The sequence below is a fragment of the Bos grunniens genome, chromosome 5, assembly GCF_055505025.1.
Source record: "Bos grunniens cultivar Pamir isolate PY7600 chromosome 5, Bosgru_T2T1.0, whole genome shotgun sequence".
Taxonomy (NCBI): domain Eukaryota; kingdom Metazoa; phylum Chordata; class Mammalia; order Artiodactyla; family Bovidae; genus Bos; species Bos grunniens.
The window spans coordinates 75,287,183-75,307,974 of NC_141169.1; the positions used below are offsets into that span (position 1 = coordinate 75,287,183).

General features: G+C 49.9%; 1 protein-coding gene across 1 annotated transcript; it reads left to right on the forward strand.

Annotated features, from left to right (window-relative positions):
• Positions 1-3,215: 3,215 nt before the first annotated feature.
• Positions 3,216-19,678, forward strand: LOC147372422 (apolipoprotein L3-like). Its single transcript, XM_086404336.1, has 8 exons — positions 3,216-3,284; positions 3,959-4,147; positions 4,232-4,347; positions 4,428-4,505; positions 6,046-6,163; positions 13,492-13,600; positions 14,844-14,955; positions 17,430-19,678. Exons 1-8 carry the CDS (start codon positions 3,216-3,218, stop codon positions 18,364-18,366), a joined length of 1,728 nt encoding a protein of 575 aa, XP_086260462.1. The 3' UTR covers positions 18,367-19,678.
• The last annotated feature ends 1,114 nt before the right edge of the window (positions 19,679-20,792 follow it).

Here is a 20,792-nt window from a genome sequence, read left to right on the forward strand (position 1 = left end):
GTTTCACCAGGACTCCTGTAGGAACTTCCAGAACGGTCTTCCTGTGTTTACCTTGGGGCACTGCCCTGCCTCACCTGTCTATTCCCCACATAGGGCTGGAATGACTCTTAAGAATATTGATCTTAGCCCTACCTGCTTCCCCTCCTCCACAGCTGCCTATGACTCTGAGCACAGACGCTCAAAGCCTCGCTGCAGCCTAGCCTGCTGGAGCCTGTGGTCCCCCCTAGGGCAGAGCTGGATGCCAGGCTCACTCCATCCCCAGGAGCAGGACTGAGTGGCTTGGGAAAGTGGGCAGGAAGGAGGGAAAATCCATCCAAGGCCATGTTCTGACCTGGCCACCCATCTGGGATTGCACCTGCCTGGACCTTCTGAGGAGCCTTTCATGCGACGCCTCAGGCTCCTCCTCTCCAGGGAGGAGAGGGGAGCATCTGGGTGTGGCTCTCACCTCCAAGGGCCTGCTCCACATGGGCACCAACTCTCTGTGTTTCCACGTGTGGGGCATGTGAGCACCTAACAGTTTCCCACACCTGGAGCCCAGGGCAGGAAGCCAGAGACCTGGGACCTGGAAATGATCCCAGGATGTCACCTAAGTCCCTCCCCACGTGCTGCAGAGCTTTCTCCACACTTTTGTCCAAACCTCCCTCAGAAGACTTTCCTCACTGCCTCGGACTCCCTCTCAGCCCGTGTTTTCCTGAGGCTTCAACCGGTCCTCTCATTCCTTCTTGAAGATGTCAGCAGTCATTGGCCATCGCCTGCCTGACCTTCAGAAATGTGAGTTCATTCCTTCATCGGTTCTTCATCAGTTCCTGGAGAATTCCCATCCTGCACAGACTTCTCTGGGCAGGGTTTCAGGCACTGGGTACAGAACCATTCTGTGTCCACCCCCATCTCCCCCCCAACCCTTAGAGCTGGACTCCATTGAGCTCAATGTGTGGCTGATGCAACTCCACGGTGACCCGTGTCAGGTGAGATCCTTGTAGTTCTGAGCAACAGAAACTGCATCTGGCTAAGTGAGCACTAAGAGGGTGCACTGAGAGGGAAGAAGTCCAGGTCAGAGGATAGAAAGAAGTCCCAAACATGTACAGTTCAGGGAGGACAGGAAGCAGGACATGTCCCCCTCCAGGATCCCACAGTCTGTCCCCTGAGGTCCTGTCAGCAGGAGGCTTAGGTCCAAACACCTGGAATCTCAGTGTCAAGTTCCCAAGAGACAGACTGGGCCTGGAGACAGAATCCTTAGATTGATATTTCAGGCTGAAAGATGAGGAAGATGAATGAGTAACAAGGACCTGATCCCTGGGGGAAAGTCTCAGGTAGAGAGGCTCCAGATTGAGTGCTTCCTGGATGCACACATGCCCTCTGCCCAGACCAACAGACATGACTCTCCTCATGCTGTTCTGGGTCCAAGCACCCCACACACGACAGTAAGTGCACCGCCCACTTCCCCAGCTGGAGACAAACACGAATCCCCTCCCCCTGCTGCATCTTGCAGTGATGTCAAGGGTGAAGGGCCCCAGCGCGATGCCAGTGCTTCTCCTAGTCCATCGGGCTCCTTTCTCAGTCTTCTGCATGCATATTATATATGTGCAGGCAACAGGGAGGTGCAGTGAGACCCCGACCCCCAGGAACATTGCTTTCCTGATTCCAGTCTTCACTGGGATCCCACTTCCTGTTCTTCTTTCCTGCGGGGAAATTCACCCCTGTGCAGCCTGGGCTGGGCCATCGCTGTGTCAGCACTGTCACCTGGGTCCTAATCAGGACCTCACTGCACCTCTGAGAGCAGGTGCTTGTTACCCCATTGAAGAGCAGGAGGAAGCTGGGCCCAGGGACCAGGAGAGTGGCTGAGGCCCCTGCCTGGGGAGGGCCATCCTGGGTGGGCCCTCTGGGTGCCTTGAGCCTCCTCCCTGATCCATGTTGAGCTGATTGGTCGGGAGAACGCAGGGTGTTCCGTTCCAGGAGGAAGTGAAGCAAGCATGTGATGTTTCTGTAACACAGCTCATCCTGGGTCCAGTGCAGAGTACCCACCCCCCTGGGAGCCCAGACCATGCAGCTGTCTGTCCCCACCTGCTGTCCTGTCCTCTGTGGGGAGAGGTGGGCAGGGATGTGTGCTGCACACATGTGTCCGCCACCCAGGGCCTGTGTGCCTCCGGGCAGAGCCTCTGCTGACAATTTCATGTTTCTCTCATGCCTTGGTGCTGGGCATCTTTAAGATCCTGCTCCCATCTCTCAAAAATGCCTGGAAGTTCACAGTAAGTTGTTCTTTTTCAAAGGGTGCTGTCCTGGACCTCATACCGGTGATGACTGCTGAGTCTGGGCAGAGCCCTCCCTCCAAAGATAGGGACATTGTTTTTGAAAGAAAGCAGATGTGTTATGCCCAACCATTCTTTAACCTGATAATTAAAAAGCTGTATATTTCCTTATGAAAACACTACAACTAACGGTTCAGATTCAGAAAATGGGGTAAAACCTAGAGAAGTAAAATAATTCCCCCAGTAAGATTATTGGCTATCTCCCTACAGTGCAGCTGTGTTTTTAGAAGCAAACTTCAAAAATCTTGTCATTTCTTCTGTACATACTTCAGTTCATCCCTATATTTTAAAAAGGTCTTTGCCTGGTAACTTTTCTCGTGGCTCAGATGTTAAAGCGTCTGCCTCCAACTCGGGAGACCGGGGTTCGATCCCCGGGTTGGGAAGATCCCCTGGAGAAGGAGATGGCAACCCACTCCAGTATTCTTGCCTGGAGAATCTCATGGATGGAGGAGCCTGGTAGGCTACAGTCCAAGGGGTCCCAAAGAGTCCGACTCCACTGGGCGACTTCACTTCACTTGCCTGGTGGCCAGACCCTAAAGAATTTGCCCGCAATGCGGGAGACCCGAGTTCATATCCGTGGGTTGGGAAGACTTCCTGGAGAAGAGAATGGCAACCCACTACAGGAATCTTGCCTGGAGAATTTCATGGACAGAGGAGTCTGCCGAGCTACAGTCCATGGCTTCACAAACACTTGAACACAACTGAATGACTAACACTTGGCAAACTTCTAAGTTGGCTCTGCCCATATTGTTGGAATTTAGGCTCTTGCAACTTCCTTCCATTTAAATAACACTGCAGTGAACATATTTGTGTATTAAGTTTCCCCCTCATCTTTGAAGCTGTTTTTCTGGGGGTGGGCCCTGCAGATGACATTGTTGGGGTAAAGGGAATGAGCGCTTTAAAGGCTCCATGTGTCTGACCCATCCCCCCCTGCTGCCCCCTCCCCGGGTGTCCCTGCAGGCTGACTTCGCCATCGAGGTGTGGCCAAGGCCACCTATGAGGGCATGTTCACACCACCTGGTGCACAGCCTCCAGTGGCTGGATCCCAGGGCGTGGACCTAATTGAACAGGGGTGTCCTCAGTCTGTGGAGGTCCTGGCTTACACGAAAGCTGGTTCTTCTCAGAAACTGTGTTGCTTGCACAGAGAAGCTAACAATTGGTTTCACTCGGATGCTGGATTACACCCAGTCTGGGCCCAGCCTCCTCGTCAATGACAGTTGTTGATGAGAGACTTGCCCTGTCACAGCGCTGCTCCCAAGCCACTTGTGGCCCTTGAACGCCATCCTGCACCTGGCCCCACTTTCTTGGCTTCCCCTGCTTCGCTCCTTAGGTTCCTAAGTATGTCGAAGCCCCTCTAGACTTTAAACTACCTGTTTAAAGAAACACTCTTTCTCTAATTACCTAGGGTAATGTACCAGAGCCCCGATATCCACCGCCACCTTGGTTAGAAATGCACGGGGACAGAGATGCCAGCAGGTAAAATCCCTTCAGGGCCCAGGTTCTGTGTTTCTCTGCAAGTCTGACTCCTTACCTGTCCTGTGCTGGCCCCCACATGCCCCCCTCCTGGTGTCCTTCCACCCCACTTTCCCTGCACCAGGAGAAGTCTGTGCTCAGAGCATTAAGACCGATCCAGGGCCTTGGTCTTTCTCTAGGACTCCGTGGTGGCTGGGGTGGCATGTGGTCAGCGGCCAGCTCTCCTCTTCTACATCAGGGTCCTGGAGATCGAGAGCAACCTGTACCGCATGGGCCAGAGCGGTACAGGTTTTCTTTGGGCTACTGTGCTGGCCCACCTGGCGGAGGAGTGGGACCTGAAGATCACCGACGTCATCATGGGCTTCCAGGCCTGATGCAGGGGCTACCTGGCAGGGAAGTGAGTCCCGGGACGCCCACCAGCAGCTCAGGGCCCCCAGCTGTCCTGTGTGGAGGCACTGAGGAAGCAGGGCCTGGCCGCCCTCACCCAGGCAGGTGTCCCCCGGGGAGGCCCACATGGCTTTCCCGCCCCCTGCTTCCTGGATTTCTGCCTGAGGTTTAAAGTGAGCAGGTGGGAGTGGTGACTGTGCTCCGATTTTCCTGCAGAAAAACCCCTGCCTCCCTCTCTTCCTCCCTGTGTCCCTTCTGTAGGTGTGACACCCAGATCTGGCTGTCCCCAGAGGACCCCGATCTCTGGGGAAGAGGCATCCTTGAACTCCAGCAGCTCCTGTAAGGTCAGAGGCAGACTTGCGCAGGTCAGGGGGCAGGGCAGCTGCCTGTTTGCCTCTTGACTCCTCTGTGTCTGGGCTCTGGGGCTTGTGTCCTGTCCTGAGCCCTGAGCTCTGGGAACAGGGTGTCAAATGAATGTTTGCAGGATGTGAACTGCTGACATTCTCCCACCAAACACAAGTGCCTGAGTTGCTGGAACAAAGTGCCCACCTCTCCCCTCCTCTCAGCTCCCTTATCTGCAAAACACGTCAGATACATAACAGTTGGCTGTTACAAACAAACTATGGTTGGCTATCCTCATGGAATAATCTCCTGTCCCTCCCTCAAAACCTGGGGTGAGGGGACCATAATGGCCCTGGGACATTTCCAGGGGTGAAGCAGCCCTGAGGGAAGGGCAGGCGGGCCTCCATGGGGCATCCAGGTCCACTGCAGTCACTTCTGCTTGAGGCAAACCAAGAAGTTCACCAACAGTCCAGCTGTAGGACTCTCAGACTGTGGGAACTCGACCTCCATTTCTTCATCTGTGAAACGGAGCCAGCACTCCTAGAGCTGATGTGAGATTCAACAGGAAAGGCGTGGACGGTGTGAGCACAGCGCCTGCCACATGCTCAGCCCCCGTCCACAGAGGCTCTTTGCTCAGGAACCAAACGGAAACAGGGCCAGGTCTCCGTTGCCGACTTCTCTGAGTCGCCAGGACACTGGCTTTCTGATAAAAGTTCTCCTTTTGGAGAGAAAAAAATCTGTTGTCAGGTGGAGATAAGCCGAGATAGAAAAAGGCAACTTGCTCTTAGCCCTTCCCACGAACTGCTGCATCCACCTTCTGGCAGTGACCACCAGGGCCAGCCTTGCTCATGTGGACTAAATGCACTAGTTCCGTCCCTGCCAGCAGGGCTAAATCTAGAGGGATCTGATCAAAAGGGATGGGGGGAAGCACATGGACAGAGTGGCTGAGGGGTGGCCTTAGGCCCCTCTTCTAGGTACCATGGGAGAAGAACAGGAAACAGTGGACTCTAAGGCGAGGTCACGGAGGGCTTCTCAGAGGAGGTGATGCCAGATTTGGGCTTTGCAGAAAGCATTTCTTCCAGTTGGATGCAGCAGGTGTCCCTGGCAGAAGAACCTAGAAGTGTGAGTGAATCCTAGAAGCTACCTGGACGTGGCCCTCAGCAGTAGAGTGTGACCAGTATGCACTGAGCAGCTGGTCTGTTCTAGGACTGTACCTCATGCTGGTGGCACGAAGGTGAACGAGGCAGGCAGGCTGGTGAGTATGGGGTTGGAGGGGTGAGAAGATGGAATGGAGGGGGGGTGGTGGGGAGTGATTTGCCAAGGGACTCATGGTGTGTTGCTGGCCGGTCTTCCTTCATGGAGCCTGAGACGGAGTGGACTGTGTCAAGAAGGATGTGGAATGTCAGGACTGGGCTTCTTTCTCTAAGCAGGTCAGCTGGAGGTGGAAATAGTCCCAGGGTGGGGCCTGGTGGGCAGGGTGCTTGTTTGACTTGAACCACTCAGAAGTGAGGGTTTTGCTTTCACTTTTGCTTCCCAGAGTATATCTAGGCACAGAGGGTGTGTGTGGTCATTGCAGAGATGCACAGCTGGCGGCTGCCTCTGCACAGCTGAGAACGTCTGGATCTTGTTCACACTCAGCCAGAGGAAAACCCTGGGTAAGCAGAGGGGAGGGACCCTGCCCATCTCCCCATCCTCAGGATGAATGTCTGAGAAAGGATGATGTCACTAGTTGACAGAAGATTGGAAGTGGAAGCGCAGAGAGGTGAGGTCATGGCCAAGGCAGCAGGTTAAGCAGGGGCAGAGCCTGGATGTGGAGGCAGGTGTGTCTGAGAGCTTCCTCCCAGCCGAGGGCCCCTAAACAGAGCAGAGGGAGGGCCACAGCTGCTCAGGTGGGCTCAGCTCAGGATGTGGTCTCCTGAGACATGAGTGGCGACCCCAGAAGGAAGGTGGGTGTTGGGTGTGCTTAGTACTTTGGGAAATTGGAGGAAGCAGACAGGGTAGAGGAGGACAGGGGAGTCAGAGCCTCCCCTCCTATAGCCTGGCCACCTTAATGCTGTCCCCAGGGTGCTAGGCTGGGGCTGATGGGGGAAAGGGGATTTTTTTCGGTTACAAGGAATCAAGGTTTGTTGAAAAACCCTACCTCTGAGAGCCAGGCTCAGTGCCAGGCCCTTGGGGACACTGAGGCCTGGATATAGACAGGAAACCAAGTGGGGAGTCGAAGGGCGTTGGCTTCCTGTGCTTGCCAAGCCCTCTGCTCTGTGGGTGATGGGAGGTCCTGTGTGGGGAAGGTGGCCCTGCTGGAAGAAGTGAGAAGGGCTCACTGCACAAGGTCCACATACATCCCGGTGTTGCAATGTTAAGATAAAAAGCCGAACTCTACAGACATCAGTATAACAGGAGGGGCATGAGCTTAGATCTATGTTTTTTACTGGCAGAGACAACCCCAGAAATGTTGGGTTATTAAAACCACATTTCCACCCAGCCCTTGCACCGTGCCCAAAGTCCTGGTCTGGCCTCCTCTCTGCCCACAGAGAACTGTGTGACCCTGGGCAAGCTACCTCCTGGGGAATTGTTTGTTCTATTCTCTTACTAAGTTTTTAAAAGCTGATTTCCATTTTCTCTGTGGGTGCAGATGTTTTTTTCTGGCCTGGTTTATGGGATCCTTGGCAATTTTAATTTCCAAGAGTTCAGTAGGTCAGAATTACCATTATATCTTGTGGAATGTGTGTATTTAGAAAGGCTTTCTCAAATCAATGTTATTTTTAATGCTTCCTTCAGTCCCTTCAGTTTTTTCTCTCTGGTTATGTTGGATCCTTTGAGTGATTGATTGATTAGGATCTTTAGTTTCTTCTCCATTCTCTTCCTCTGTCTCTCCTTCTGCCCTCCCTCCCTTTCTAATTTTAACAGGGGAAACTGGGGTTGTGCTGTGTCACTGAGAGGCTGCTTGTTTCATGTCCCCATAAGGGGTCCCACCCCTCATATTTTGAACCGGCTGTGCCCAGAAGGGCAGAGGGTGCCCAGAAGCCCTGGACAGGAGGAGCAGCAGAGAAGAGACAGGGCCCCTGATGATGTGGGAAGGGTTCTCAGACCTGGAGAAACAGAGAAAAAAGGGAGCACGACCAGGAAAGTGCCACCTTCAAGAGGAGCTGGAGAGCAACTGGGGGAAGGTGGCAGAGGGAGGCTTGGAGCTGGGCCTCCAGGCACAAGTAACCCGTCACGTGGTGAGGCCAGTGGGGAAGCGCATGTCATGGCAGGGGGCTGCCTGTGCCAAGTGAGGTGTCAGTCTCATGCAACTGGCCCTGTGGAGACAGAGAGTGTGAGGAAGACAGGAGCTGGGGCAGTCGGGAGAGTCCGGGTGCTCGGCCAGGGACTTTCTTAACGCCCCTTTCCCTTCCCAGGGAGGGTGCCTGCAGGCACATGAGGGAGATGGGGAGAATCTGTCTGCCCACGAGGAGGGGAGGGATGCATGACTGGCCATGCAGCTGGGCAGGACCAGGCTTCTCCAGGGTCCTCCCCTCTCCCACCAACAGCCTTTCCAGAAAGGGACCAATCAGAGGCTAACAGAGGAGGAAGCCTGGATAGGAATCCAGCAGAGGAAGCACTATCAGGATCCACATGCATCTGAGGCCCCAGACAAGGATCAGGACCAGGCCAAGAATGGGACGAAAGGATGGAAGGATGAGGTCGAGGGTTCAGATGTGTTTGCAAAGTTTTGGCATCACCCAGGATCCAGCCCTTTCTGCCCAAGCCCTCCTCTTCTCTCTGCCTTGGCTCTTGGTCCTCATGTTTCATGATATCATTTGGCTGCCCTGGCTCCTGGGTCATGCAGCTTCCAGGCAGAGAGGGTGGCGCGGGACCAGCCAGCGCTCTTCTCCCACCTGCTTCAAGGTAGACCTGCCTGTGCAAATTCTCTCCCATCACACAATCAGTGCCTCCAGCCTCCACCACAAGACACACTCCCTAGTGAACAAGTTACTCTTCCTGAGGGACAACCCCAGGCGTCACAGAAAGAAGGGGATAGAAAGATTCTAGGATGGGAGCTCAGGTGAGGGGATTTGGGGGAGGCTCTAAGGAAATTGGGGCTTCCCTGATAGCTCAGTTGGTAAAGAATCTGCCTGCAATGCAGGAGACCCCAGTTTGATTCCTGGGTCGGAAAGATCCCCTGGAGAAGGGAAAGGCTACCCACTGCAGTACTCTGGCCTAGAGAATGCCATGGACTCTATAGTCCATGGAGTTGCAAAGAGTTGGACATGACTGAGAGACTTTCTCTCACTCACTAAGGAAATGGGTCCACTCTAGATTAGGTGACACAGAAAATGAGGGGCACTTCTATCAGTGGGGGTCTCGGTAACTCATCTATGGAGAGGGGAGACCAGAGTGAGCATAAAGGTGTGACTGGTAAAGAAGGAGCACTCATGCTTTTCAGCCAAGGGAGAGGGTGTCGTGTTGATGGGGGCACAGTGATGAGTGTTTGCTGTCTCCTTTGCTCCTGCTCTCAGGGTGACCCTGTGTGAGGCTGGAATTCTGTGAGAGCCTTTACATCCAACGGGAGAAGAGCATCACCCTATTGTGATACCAGGCCAGCCTTGGGATGTCAGGGGTATTCTTTCCTTCTCAGTCCTTTATAATGGTCTCATAAATAGACAGAAGGGAATATGTCCATCGATTTTAAGACTCCTCTTATTATTAAATTCAATTAACAGTGAAATATTTCCCACTACACTTACTCCTCTTTGCAGCATAGCTACCTTTTGTAAGCTTTATGTCTGCCTTCTTAGCCACACTTGATATAAACTCTTGTCATTGAATTGTTATGAACTCATGGCCTTTCTCAGACTCAACTTGGCCCAGTGAAACATGATCATAGTATTCACTTTCCATCGTCAGCAACATTATTATATGTGAGTTACATTAAAGTTGCTCAGTCGGGTCCGACTCTTTGTGATCCGTGGCCTGTCAGAGGAGCCTGGCTCCTCTGTCCGTGGAATTCTCTAGACCGGAATACTGGAGTGGGTAGCCATTCCTTCTCCAGGGGATCTTCCTAGGGCTCGAACCCAGGTCTCTCACATTGTAAGCAGATTCTTTACCATCTGAGCCACCAGGGAAGCTCATTTCATGTGGGTGCCCCTTCTAAATGCTGCTCTGAACGTTTCCAAGAGAATCTTTGCCTTTGGGGGTGTATAGTTGCCAACCTGTGGATATAGACGCCGACCTGTGGAACTGACCTCCCCTTCAAGGACTCTTGCTTCCTTTGAGTGGACAGAAGCCCATGGGTGCACATGTTTGTGGGCAAGGTGCTGCCAGATGATGGCTCTGTTTAAGGCCACAGGTCACTGTGATTGTCCTGGTTTATGTGTATTATCATCCCTCTTTTTCCTAGAGAGCTTGGCTTCATCATCACAAACATGTCTCCTACACTGACAGTTGTCACATCGGGTGTCAGCTTACTTCTTATTGTCTCTTAATCCAATTGCTTCCACCAGCTTTATGTGGTGGTGCCAGAAATCAACCCATTCTTATGGGTTACTAACTACTATGAAGTGACTTCTGCTTTTATAAAATTAAAAAAATCCAAAATGCTAAATGCATATGTTTAAAACAAACCAGTTTATACAGATGGTTCTGTACACCCCTTCGTAGTAAAAAGCACTTTCAGTTGTTTGCTTTTTCTTTAGGTAATTAAGCAACATCCTTAGATAACATCCTTACTTACAGGGTCATTGAGAGAAGTAAAAATAAATGAATGCTTGAGAAGCACTTAGAATGCTGCCTGGTGCAGAGTGGGAAGTCGTCAACCACAATAGCTAATAAACATTAAGTATCATATTTTTCTTTTCCTAATTTAAAAAGTTTGATACTATTAACTTACTTCTTACCAGGGAAGATAATGATTTCAGTTATTCTTATACTTTTTCTTATATCTCTCACTATCTTCTCCTAATATCATTATATCACTAATGTTATATCTTCTATTAGAAAACTTTGTGGTTATATGCACTTTATTTGTGCCATTGTTTCTTAGGCCCTCAGGTTCAACTGGTGTTTCTTGATTCCCCACTTTGTAAAATGAGACTAATTCTCTTTCTCCCTTCAGTGCTTCAGCTTCCAACTTCTAGAAGTGTGATTTAATATTCATATTGATTGACAGCAAATAAATTTAGTTCTCATATTTAAATGCTTTGTTCTAGAAGTTAAAAGTCAAAGAAGAGAATTTACAGTTTTGTGATGTTTAAATGTTTCTCTTGAGTAACTTGTATTAACACTATCTATTTGCACATACATTTTGGCACAGCTTCAGTTTTTCCTGATGTTTGGAATTGCCTTTGTTTTCACCCCGTGCACTGTCTGTCTTCAAATTTCCTCCATTTCTTTGCACCTGTGCCTCATATGATACCAAGTCCCCTGTCCCCACAGACTCTGGACTTTTTACCCCATTCTGAACTGGTTTCTCTCTACATCTGCTGTGTGCCCAGCTGTGATCCTTGGATTCCCTTCTCTCTGGGTTGATGTTGCTGATTCCTGGATCACATTCAGGAATCTTTCTTTCTCTTGGTTATCCTTTGCATCATCACACACACACACCTTTTCTTTCCCTCTGCACCTCACTCTCAAGTAACTTGCTAAGGAACGACTGTGAATAGCAACGTTTCTATTCTCCACTTAGCTCCATTTCTTCTGTCATTTAAAGAAAACTTCTGGAAGCTTTTTTTGACCTTCTTTTCCAATCTTTCTTTAGACTTATTTGGTAAACACTTATTAATTCCCAAGATTTTTTTTGTCTGTTTCATTTTTTCCCACTTCTCATTGTATCTCATTTTATGAATAAAAATCCTTTCTAATGACTTAATGACCTGGGTTCAAGTTTTAAAAATTATTTTCTTCCTTCAGAATTGTCCATCCATCTCTTCTGGTGTCATTTCTCATCTGTTTGTCTTAGTCACCCTTTTCCACATTGTCATCGTTTCCATGTATATAATCCTGGACGACCCATTCATATTTAAGAGGGAGTAAAGTTGACTGGTAAGCTGCCCTGTAGAGTGCTTGCCTGCTGCTGCTGCTGGTGCTAAGTCACTTCAGTCGTGTCTGACTCTGTGCCTCCCCGTAGACGGCAGCCCACCAGGCTCCCCCGTCCCTGGGATTCTCCAGGCAAGAGTACTGGTGTGGGTTGCCATTGCCTTCTCCGAGAGTGCTTGCCTGAGGACCCCTAAATTCCAGAATACAGAAATATTTTTTCTGGAGTCTCTGAATTAAGATTTTTCCTCTGTCCGGTGTGGATTTGCGTGAATATGTGATGGGATGTGGGATGCTGGGACTATCCCCTGCTTTCTCCTCTGTGTCACTCTCATTTTGCTCTAAGCAAGCATTCCTGTCGCCTGTACACCTTCTCTCAGTTTCTTTCCTCCACTCCTCTTTATTCAGCAGTCACTTCTTCATCCACTCAGTCTTCAAACTATTGCTGAAGACTCTGGGCTCCTGTTGCCCACATTCCTGGCTTTATATTAGCAGCAGAGCACCGAGAGGCAAGGTATGGGCTCTTGAGCCCAGTAAGTGGGTTGAAACCTCGTCTGTCATGGACAAGATTTCTGACCTTGGGCAAGTCACATAACATCTATGAAAAAAGGAGAGGAGTTGGGGTACATATCTCAAGTGTTACTGGAATGATCCAAATTATATTCGGTAAAGTCTTAGATCAACTATCAGTACAGAACAAAGACAACAAGCACAGAGACGCCTCCTATCAGTAGCCATTATTACACTTTAAGCATGTTTCCTATCATTTCAGTCAGGTCTCAGGAGGAGGAGCTGATAAATGCACTTTTGTCTTCTTAAATACTGCTGAATGTAATCAACATTTGCTTCCTTTCATCATCTACCAAGGCAATGTAATCTCAAACAGAATTAAAAAATTCTCTCTCAATAAAGATCTGTTTTAAAGTAGAGACTTCTGAGAATTGGCAAGATTAAAAGAACTGACACCCTCATATATGAATATAACTGTAATAAATTGGTGCAATTTTTTGGCACAACAGAGCGACTCTAGGTATGAAAACATTTAAAATGTTTAGAGCTCTGACCAAATCATTTACTTCCAGAAACAGCTTAAGGACACGGTCTCAAGTACAGGCAAAGTTTCATACAAGAAGAGTGTTCTTTACACTATTATTTACACAAACAATTAGAAACACCCCAAAGTGCAACAGTCAGAGGAGGACCGCAGAGAGGATTGGGCGCCATCCAGGTCCTCAGCTGCCCAGGGCAGGGCTGCAGGGAGGGGGTTGTGAGAGAAAGGCTCCTGCAGAAGGAAGGAGAGTGTGGGCTGTGGGAGCTGCAGCACCAGAAACTTTATCAAGGCAGAGATTCAGGCACAGGGAGCAAGGCATCATTTTGGAATAAAAAGAGTCATTTACCAATTAACATATATCCCCAGGTAAGTATTTTTGTATATTGTTGAGAGTAGAGCATAGTTATCATTAACCTGCTATTTGAATCAGAAAGACTTGGGTTCAAGTCCAGACTCTGGCACCAGCATGAAGTCTTGGGCTGACCCATGTTTAGGTGAGTTTCAGGAGCCTGCACATCATAGACACTGAATCAATAGTAGTTATTACCAATTATGACACAGGTGTCCTGACATCACATAGTTCCCAGAGTATTTCTTTCTATGCTCCTTTCTATGTGTTCTTCTGTCTCTGGTTTTACTGCTCCTATAACTTCACAGATGGCTGTCTCCTGTCTGACTACCTTCTCCCTGTGCCCCAACAGGAGAGCAGGACTCTGACTCAGCTTGGAAGGAGCTGTAGGTGAGTGACTTTTCTTAACTAACAGTCAGCAGAGCCCAGGGGACAGGGAAACGCAGAGGCTTAAGTCCCTGGTGGCACTGGTGGCCGTCCCAGGGGAACCCACCAGAGGGCTCCTCCTCGCTGCTCCCTGCAGCCACTGCTCACTGGTGATCTAGCCCACAGTCTGTTTTCTCTTCCCCAAGGGTGAAGCCACACCTTCTTTCAGCCTGACTTGGACGGGTGAGCTGAAGGGACATCTCCGAGACCCTGCTGCTGCCATCATGAGCTCGATAGACCTCTTTTACTGCTCAGGTAGTCAGCTGTCTCTTGTCTGGCTGGTTTCCACTTGTGATCCAGAATTGAGGGTGGTGCCTCCAGGCTGAGACAACCCACAAAGGAATCAAAAACCAAGAAGGGGGTGGCTAAGCATTCTGGAGTCCTCCAGAGAGGCCAGGGGAGCCCCCTGCATTCAGGGTTCTATCCATACAGCCTCAATCCCAACCCTCTCCTCAGGGCACCAGAGCACGATGTCTACTTCCTCCTCCACTGCCATCCAGCAAGGGACTCAGAAGTGAGGCCAAGACAGCCCGCAGTGAGGGGAACAGCTGATGGGGATCCCCAAGGTCAGGCGGGAGAGGGAGGGGAGGTCACCCAACATCCCTGGAGCTTCTCCTGCCCTCTCCCTTGCTCCAAGCCTCCTTGTGCTCCCAGACCCTGGGGTGTCACCACAGAGGCTGTTTCCTCCAGTTCTCGCCCTGCCACCCCTCCACCTCAGCCACTCCACAATGGTTAGGGGACCCTGAATTGAACTCAGGTCAGGACTGTGCCTCCTCAGTCCTCAGGGAGGGGTGGTCAGAGCTTTAACATATGAACTGGGGCAGAGGGGACATATATGTTCCGCCCATAATACCAGGGACCTTTGGTCAGGAAGATGGACCTTAAACACATTTTCAGTTCAGTTCAGTTCAGGCGCTCAGTTGTGTCCAACTCTTTGCAACCCATTGACTGTAGCATGTCAGGCCTCACTGTCCATCACCAACTCACAGAGTTTACTCAAACTCATGTCCATTGAGTTAGTGATGCCATCCAACCATCTCATCCTCTGTTTTCCCCTTCTCCTCCCACCTTCAATCTTTCCCACCATTAGGGTCTTTTCAAATGAGTCAGTTCTTTGCATCAGGTGGCCAAAGTATTGGAGTTTCAGCCTCAGCATCAGACCTTCCAGTGAATAATCAGGACTGATTTCCTTTAGGATGGACTGGTCGGATCTCCTTGCTGTCCAAGGGACTCTCAAGAGTCTTCTCCAATACTATAGTTCAAAAGCATCAATTCTTTGGCACTCAGCTTTCTTTATAGTCCAACTCTCACATCCATACATGACTACTGGAAAACCATGGCTTTGACTACACAGACCTTTGGTGGCAAAGTAATATCTCTGCTTTTGAATATGCTGTCTCTGTTGGTCATAACTTTTCTTCCAAGGAGCAAGCTACTCAATGCCATTTATATTCCACCACACTTTCTTCTAATTTTATTCTTTTCTTTTTCCATCTAGAGAGTGAAACTGTTTTTCAAGTTGTTGTTGAACATTCCCAGGTCACAGAAAAGAAACTGACGGTCTTACTCCGAAACTGGAAGATATTTGTGGTTAAGGCCAATATACCCAGGTAACATGCATGGGTTTACCAAGAATGTGACTCAGATCCCTCTGCCCCAGGCTAGGTTCCTCCTGGCAGGTACACCTCCTCCAGGCAGCATCCTGTAGTTGGAGTCAGGGATGTTCCTTCTCAAGATCCCAATAGCAGTGTTTCCTTTATGGCATTTGGTGGCAGTGAATGGCCTTGTGTGGTGAAGATATGAAACCTGCTACAGGGGCAGGTTATGTGACCTTGGACATGTGACTGAACTACTCTCTGCCTTAGTTTCTTCATCTGTTCAGTTTTATTGTGCAGACACTGAGATCATGCATGCAAAGTGCTTTGCATGATGGCTGACACAAAGTAGGTGCTCAATTAATATTAACTTTGAAAAAAACTTCTTGGGAAGAGACAGGGGCCAAAGATCTTTTTCCTAGAGAGGAGGACAAAGCAGGGCTCAGTTTTGAACAAGTCAGTAAATCCTTCCAACATCCTTTTGTGTTCCTGGGGATTCTGACTAGAGTCCTTTCCTTCCCCGACTTAGGAACTGTACCAACCCTGCAAGATCCAGCTGGTCCATATGGCAGAGAGGCTAGAGAGGAACTGGGTGGAGCTGGTGGGGCCCTGGCTCTAGTCCTGCCCAGCTGTGGGGCTCTGGGCTTATGTCTTGGAGCCCCAGATCTGTCCTGTGTCCAGTGGGAATAGCAATTCAATCTGATAGACTATGGTGATGGCCTCAGAGTGAACTGCAGGTCAGAGGTGGGGAAGCAAATGCAATCATCTAGTCCAAGGGCCCAGGAAGGCCTGGACCAGGGTGGGACCTAGGGGTCAGGGTAGAGCAGAGGGTCCAGATTGGAGGATGAGTAGGCAGGCTTGGGCAACAGGACCAGAACTAGAGTGAGGAGAGTGGGCCCCGAGGACACAGAACTGAAGGGGCTGTGACCCTAGCAGAGGTTTCGGGAGTGGGAGGAGGGACATTTCTTTCTTCCTTGATGAGATCCCCTCATGCTGGGCTAGAGGGCCCTGGGTGATCATGTCCTCCACACCCTGCCTGGGACCTGGGTTCTCTCTCCATCTGGGACCCTCTTCTAGTCTATGTGGAGCAGCCCTGACAGTGGGAAAGCAGTGTGGCTCAGTGAGCCCTCCAGGGTCACAGTGAGTGGCTGCGATTGCGTGTCATTTGAGGGATTCTGAGGAGGCTCATGCATCCCCACTGAGGAGGAGAACAGTTCCACCACTAGCTGTGCAAATGCCAGTCTCTTCAGGACTAACAATTCAGATGCGTGATTCCTCAAGTCTCTTGAGTCTTGGAGAGGGTCTATAAAGTTGCACATGGCCTTGGGGTACAGGCACGTTTACCAGCTGACATGTAACATCTGAGAGGCCAAGGATGCTGGGTGATGGGTCAGGAGTCAGTGAAGTGAGCTGGAGAGTCCAAGGGAACCAGGACTCACAGCACATCTCCTGCTTCCCTGTCAGGTGGGGAAGTGGATGGACCCAGTGACTATTCAATGGAAAGATCAAGGGCACAAGCCTTGGAAGAGAGCAGATGCCAGGCAAAATGATCTTTAAGGTGCCTTCTACCTCTGCTTTTGGTGTTTTTTTTTTTTTTTTTTTTCTAAGCATGCAGAGACTGTCTTTACATTTAACACCATTAGCATGTTTGGAGGTTCCCATAATCACCCTCAGGTTTGAGAATTCCCTAGAAGGATTCTCAGAGCTCACTGAAGATGTTGTCATCCCGGTTATGGTTTATTACGGGAAGGGATGCAGTTTCAGCCACGGGGAAAGTCTGGTGGGTTCCACACACAAAGCTTCCGTGTCCCCAGGATGCTTTCCAGCCTTGGATTCAGTGTGTGGCAGGACACACAGGGCTCTGTCTGCCAGGGAATCTCACCCACTTAAAAACAAACTATCCTAACTTGTGGTCTCCAGCTCCTCCCGGCGGTCAGACTAATGCCCTGGAGTCCAGCTCCTCCAGAGGTCAGAACTGATACCATGTGATCCAGAGGCCCCTGCACGAAAGTCACCTTTTCTGTTTGTCCAGTGGCCAAAGACCCGAGGAGATGAGGACACTCCTATCAGCCAGAATATTCTAGGGGCTTAGAGACCGCTTCCCAGGATCAAGGGCTAAGAGCAGATTGGCTTCTCACTGCACATTAAGGTCCACGAGTGAAGGGTTTTCTGCTCCAATAAAACTTCTCTTTGTTTCTCTGTGGAGTTCCCACCCCACCAACTCATGGCGAGTGATGGTTTTGACCTGCCCCTGAGTGTCTTTACCAAATGCCTACCTTAATTATATCCTAATATGACTTTTGCTTATGTTTTCCACCATTGAATAAGTCTATAGAGCATCTACAATACCCAAATATGTGCTTGATGTAAAAAGAAACACTTATAAACACTTAATTAAACAATTTCTGTAATTTATGCAGAATAGATCCTCTCCAGCCTATTTTACAGACAAACAAATTGTCTTAATTCCTTGACCTTCATTATTACAGGGAGGAGGCAAAGGCACTATATGAGTATCTGAACAGGCTGAAAACAAAATTGAGTGCAAAGGACCCAAACACAGTCCAACAAGACCAGCTGGACAGAAAGAGGCTTTTGGAGGAGATTGCTGTGATGAAACAAGACCTGAAGAAAAACACAGAAAAGCTCCATGCTTTTGCAGACAAAGTTGACAAGGTACAAAAGGACTGCATGATTTCCAAGGTGGTGGCCCACTCCACTGGTGCTGTGTCTGGCGTCCTCAGCATCGTTGGCCTGGCTCTGGCACCTCTGACAATGGGGGTCACTCTGCCTCTCTTGGCCACTGGGTTAGGGCTGGGCATAGCGGCTGCTATGACCAACGTGTCCACCAGCATCGTGGAACAAGTAAACACGTCATCAGCAGAAACCAAAACCAGTCAACTGCTGCCCTGTGACAGGAAGAGATGGAAGGTAATCAAGGATTTACTCCTTAAAAGGAAACTTCAAATTACTTCTGCAACGAGGTCATTCATCAGTGGCCTACGAACCACTGAGAAGAATTTCCAATTTATCAAGGTGATAGAAGTCAGCCCTGCCTCAGCAACCAAAGTCAAGTTCTTCATGACCAGTGGGAAAACCTTCACCCATGTCAGCGGTCAGGTGTCGAAAACTTTTGGCCGCATGGCTTTCACAGAGGCAAAAGGAGCCCGTATCACTGGCATAGTCATGTCATGTATCGGCCTCGTAATAGATGTGGTCTTCCTGGTCAAAGAGTCAATACATTTACATGATGGAGCAAAGGCAGAGTTACGTGAAAAGCTGAGGCAGCGGGCCCAGGAGTTGGAAAACATATTAGATTTACTCACTGAGATCCATGAGAATCTCGAGGAGGGCTCAGTTCCCCCACCCCAAGAGGAGTGCAGGGACCTGGAACATTTGCTGGGTATCTCAGAGGCAGCTTGTTAGAGGATTAAAGGAGGGAGACAGCATTGATGGTCCTGGGTGTTAGGAATTTGGCATTTCTGAAGCTGAGCACAGCAAGGGAGGGATGGATGCAGGTGGCAGATGAGGGCAAAGAAAGAGCCTGGAGCCTGGACTAAGGGAGAAGGGGGGCTAAAGAGTGAGGGGAGGGGAGAAACCACTTATTTTGGACTAAAGAACACACTGAGGGTAGAATAAAGGCAAAGGCAGGTGGAACTAGCTGTGGAAGGCCAGGAATACAAAAGGGTTGAAAATGAGAGAAAGTCAGAGTGAGGAGTGTTGGGATCCAGGAGAAGTAGCCAGGGCTCCTCTATTGCCCTCCTCAGGGTGTGAATTCCCAGCGAGTAGAGTCTCCCCTGGTGGTGTTCTCTAGCCCTATGTCTCCAGCATCAACTCACCTTCGATTCCAGCAGGTTTTTATTAATTAAGCAGGGACTTCTTTTGTTTGTTTGTTTTTATCGAAGTGTAGTTGACTTACAGTATTGTGTGGGTTTCTGGTGTACAGCCAAATGTATTGATTATACATGCGGTTTTGTGTGCTATACAGTAAATCCCTATTGTTCATCTATTTTATGTAGGGTGATGTGCATCTGTTAATGACACATTCCTATTTACCCTTCCTCCCCTTTCCTATTTTGTACCAAAAGTTTGTTTTCTTTGTCTGTGAGTTTGTTTCTGTTTTGTAAATAAGTTCATTTGTGCTACTTTTTAGATTCCACACATAATTGAGATCACACAATATTTGTCTTTCTCTGACTGATTTACTTCATTTATAATAATCTGTATGTCAATCCAAACAGCTGAAAACAACATTGTTTTATTCTTTTATGGCTGGATACTATTCCAGTTATTTCGCATCTTTTTTCTCTATTGATGGACACTTAGGTTGCTTCCATGCTATTATACATAGTGCTGCTATGAACATTGGAGTGCGTGTTACTTTTTGAATTAGAGCTTTTGTCGTTTCCAGAAGTGCTGACTCATACACTAACTCTCTATTTAGTTTTTTAAGGAAACTCCATGCTTTTCCACGGGCTTCCCAGGTGACTCAGTGGTAAAGAATCCTTCTGCCAATACAAGAGACGTGTGTTCGATTCCTGGGTTGGGAAGATCCCTGGAGAAGGAAATGGCAATCCACTCCAATATTTTTGCCTGGAAATAGTCAATGGAGAAAGGAGTCTGGCAGGCTACAGTCCATAAAGTCAATGAGAGCCTGACACGACTGACGACTAACACCGGATCTCCTCACCTTGTGTTCTCTACACTTTATTTCAATAAATAGCACTGATTCACTGAGGCTTCCTTGTGTTGACTGATGGGCTCACCTGGGTCCAGATGCCTGAGCTCCTTCCCTGTGAGCCTGTCTCCCAGGGTCTCAGGGAGCATGTCCTCCATGGCTCCTCCTGCCTGCACGCTGGGCTCGCAGCCAGTCATTTCCCTCAGACCCTGGAGCCCCCAGGCCCCATGGGACGCCCGGGGGAGCCCGTGTCGTCTGACTTGGGCTGAGCACGGGGATGTTTCTCCTCCAGCCCCGGGGACCAGGATGGACCAGGGCACCTGAGGGTGACTGAGAGCAGAGGGCTTGTGTGCAGGTGTGAGGGGGCATCAGCCATAAACAGAGGGCCAGGGAGAGACAGCACATGCCTCTCCCAGGCTGCCTTCACATTTCACCAGGACTCCTGCAGGAGCTTCCAGAACCGTGTTCTTGTGTTTGCCTTGGGGCAGTGCCCCGCCTCACCTGTCTATTCCCCACCAGGGCTAGAATGACTCTTAAGAATATTATCTTAGCCCTACCTGCTTCACCTCCTCCACGGATGCCCATGACTCTGAGCACAGACCCTCAAAGCCTCCCTGCAGCCCAGCCTGATGTAGCCTGTGGTCCCCCAAGGGCAGAGATGGTCACCAGGCTGACTCCATCACGAGGGGCAGGACTGAGGGCTTTGGAAAGTGGGCAGGAAGGAAGGGAAAGTCCATCCAAGGCCATGTTCTGATCTGGTCACCCATTTGGGATTGCACCTGCCTGGACCTTCTGAGGAGCCATCATGGGATGCCTCATGCTCCTCATCTCCAGGGAGGAAAGGGGAGCATCTGGGTGTTGCTATTACCACCACGGGCCTGCTCCACGGGGCACCAACTCTCTGTGTTTCCATGTGTGGAGCATGTGAGCACCTAACAGTCTCCCAAACCTGGAGCCCAGGGCATGAAGCCAGAGACCTGGAACCTGGAAATGATTCCAGGACGTCTCCTAAATCCCTCCCCACGTGCTGCAGAGCCTTCTCCACATTTTTGTCCAAATCTCCCTCGGAAGACTTTCCTCAGTGCCTCTGACTCCCTCTCAGCCCGTGTTTTTCTGAGGCCTCAGTCGGCCCTTCCATTCCTTCCTGAAGATGTCAGCAGTCATGGCCAGCATC

Coding starts and splice junctions, on each gene's coding strand:
- LOC147372422 (XM_086404336.1), top strand. CDS start 3,216: ATGTGTCTGACCCATCCCCCCCTGCTGCCCCCTCCCCGGGTGTCCCTG. Junction 4,148..4,231: donor ACGTCATCATGGGCTTCCAG/GCCTGATGCAGG, acceptor TCCTGTGTGGAG/GCACTGAGGAAGCAGGGCCT. Junction 13,601..14,843: donor AGACCTCTTTTACTGCTCAG/GTAGTCAGCTGT, acceptor TTTTCCATCTAG/AGAGTGAAACTGTTTTTCAA.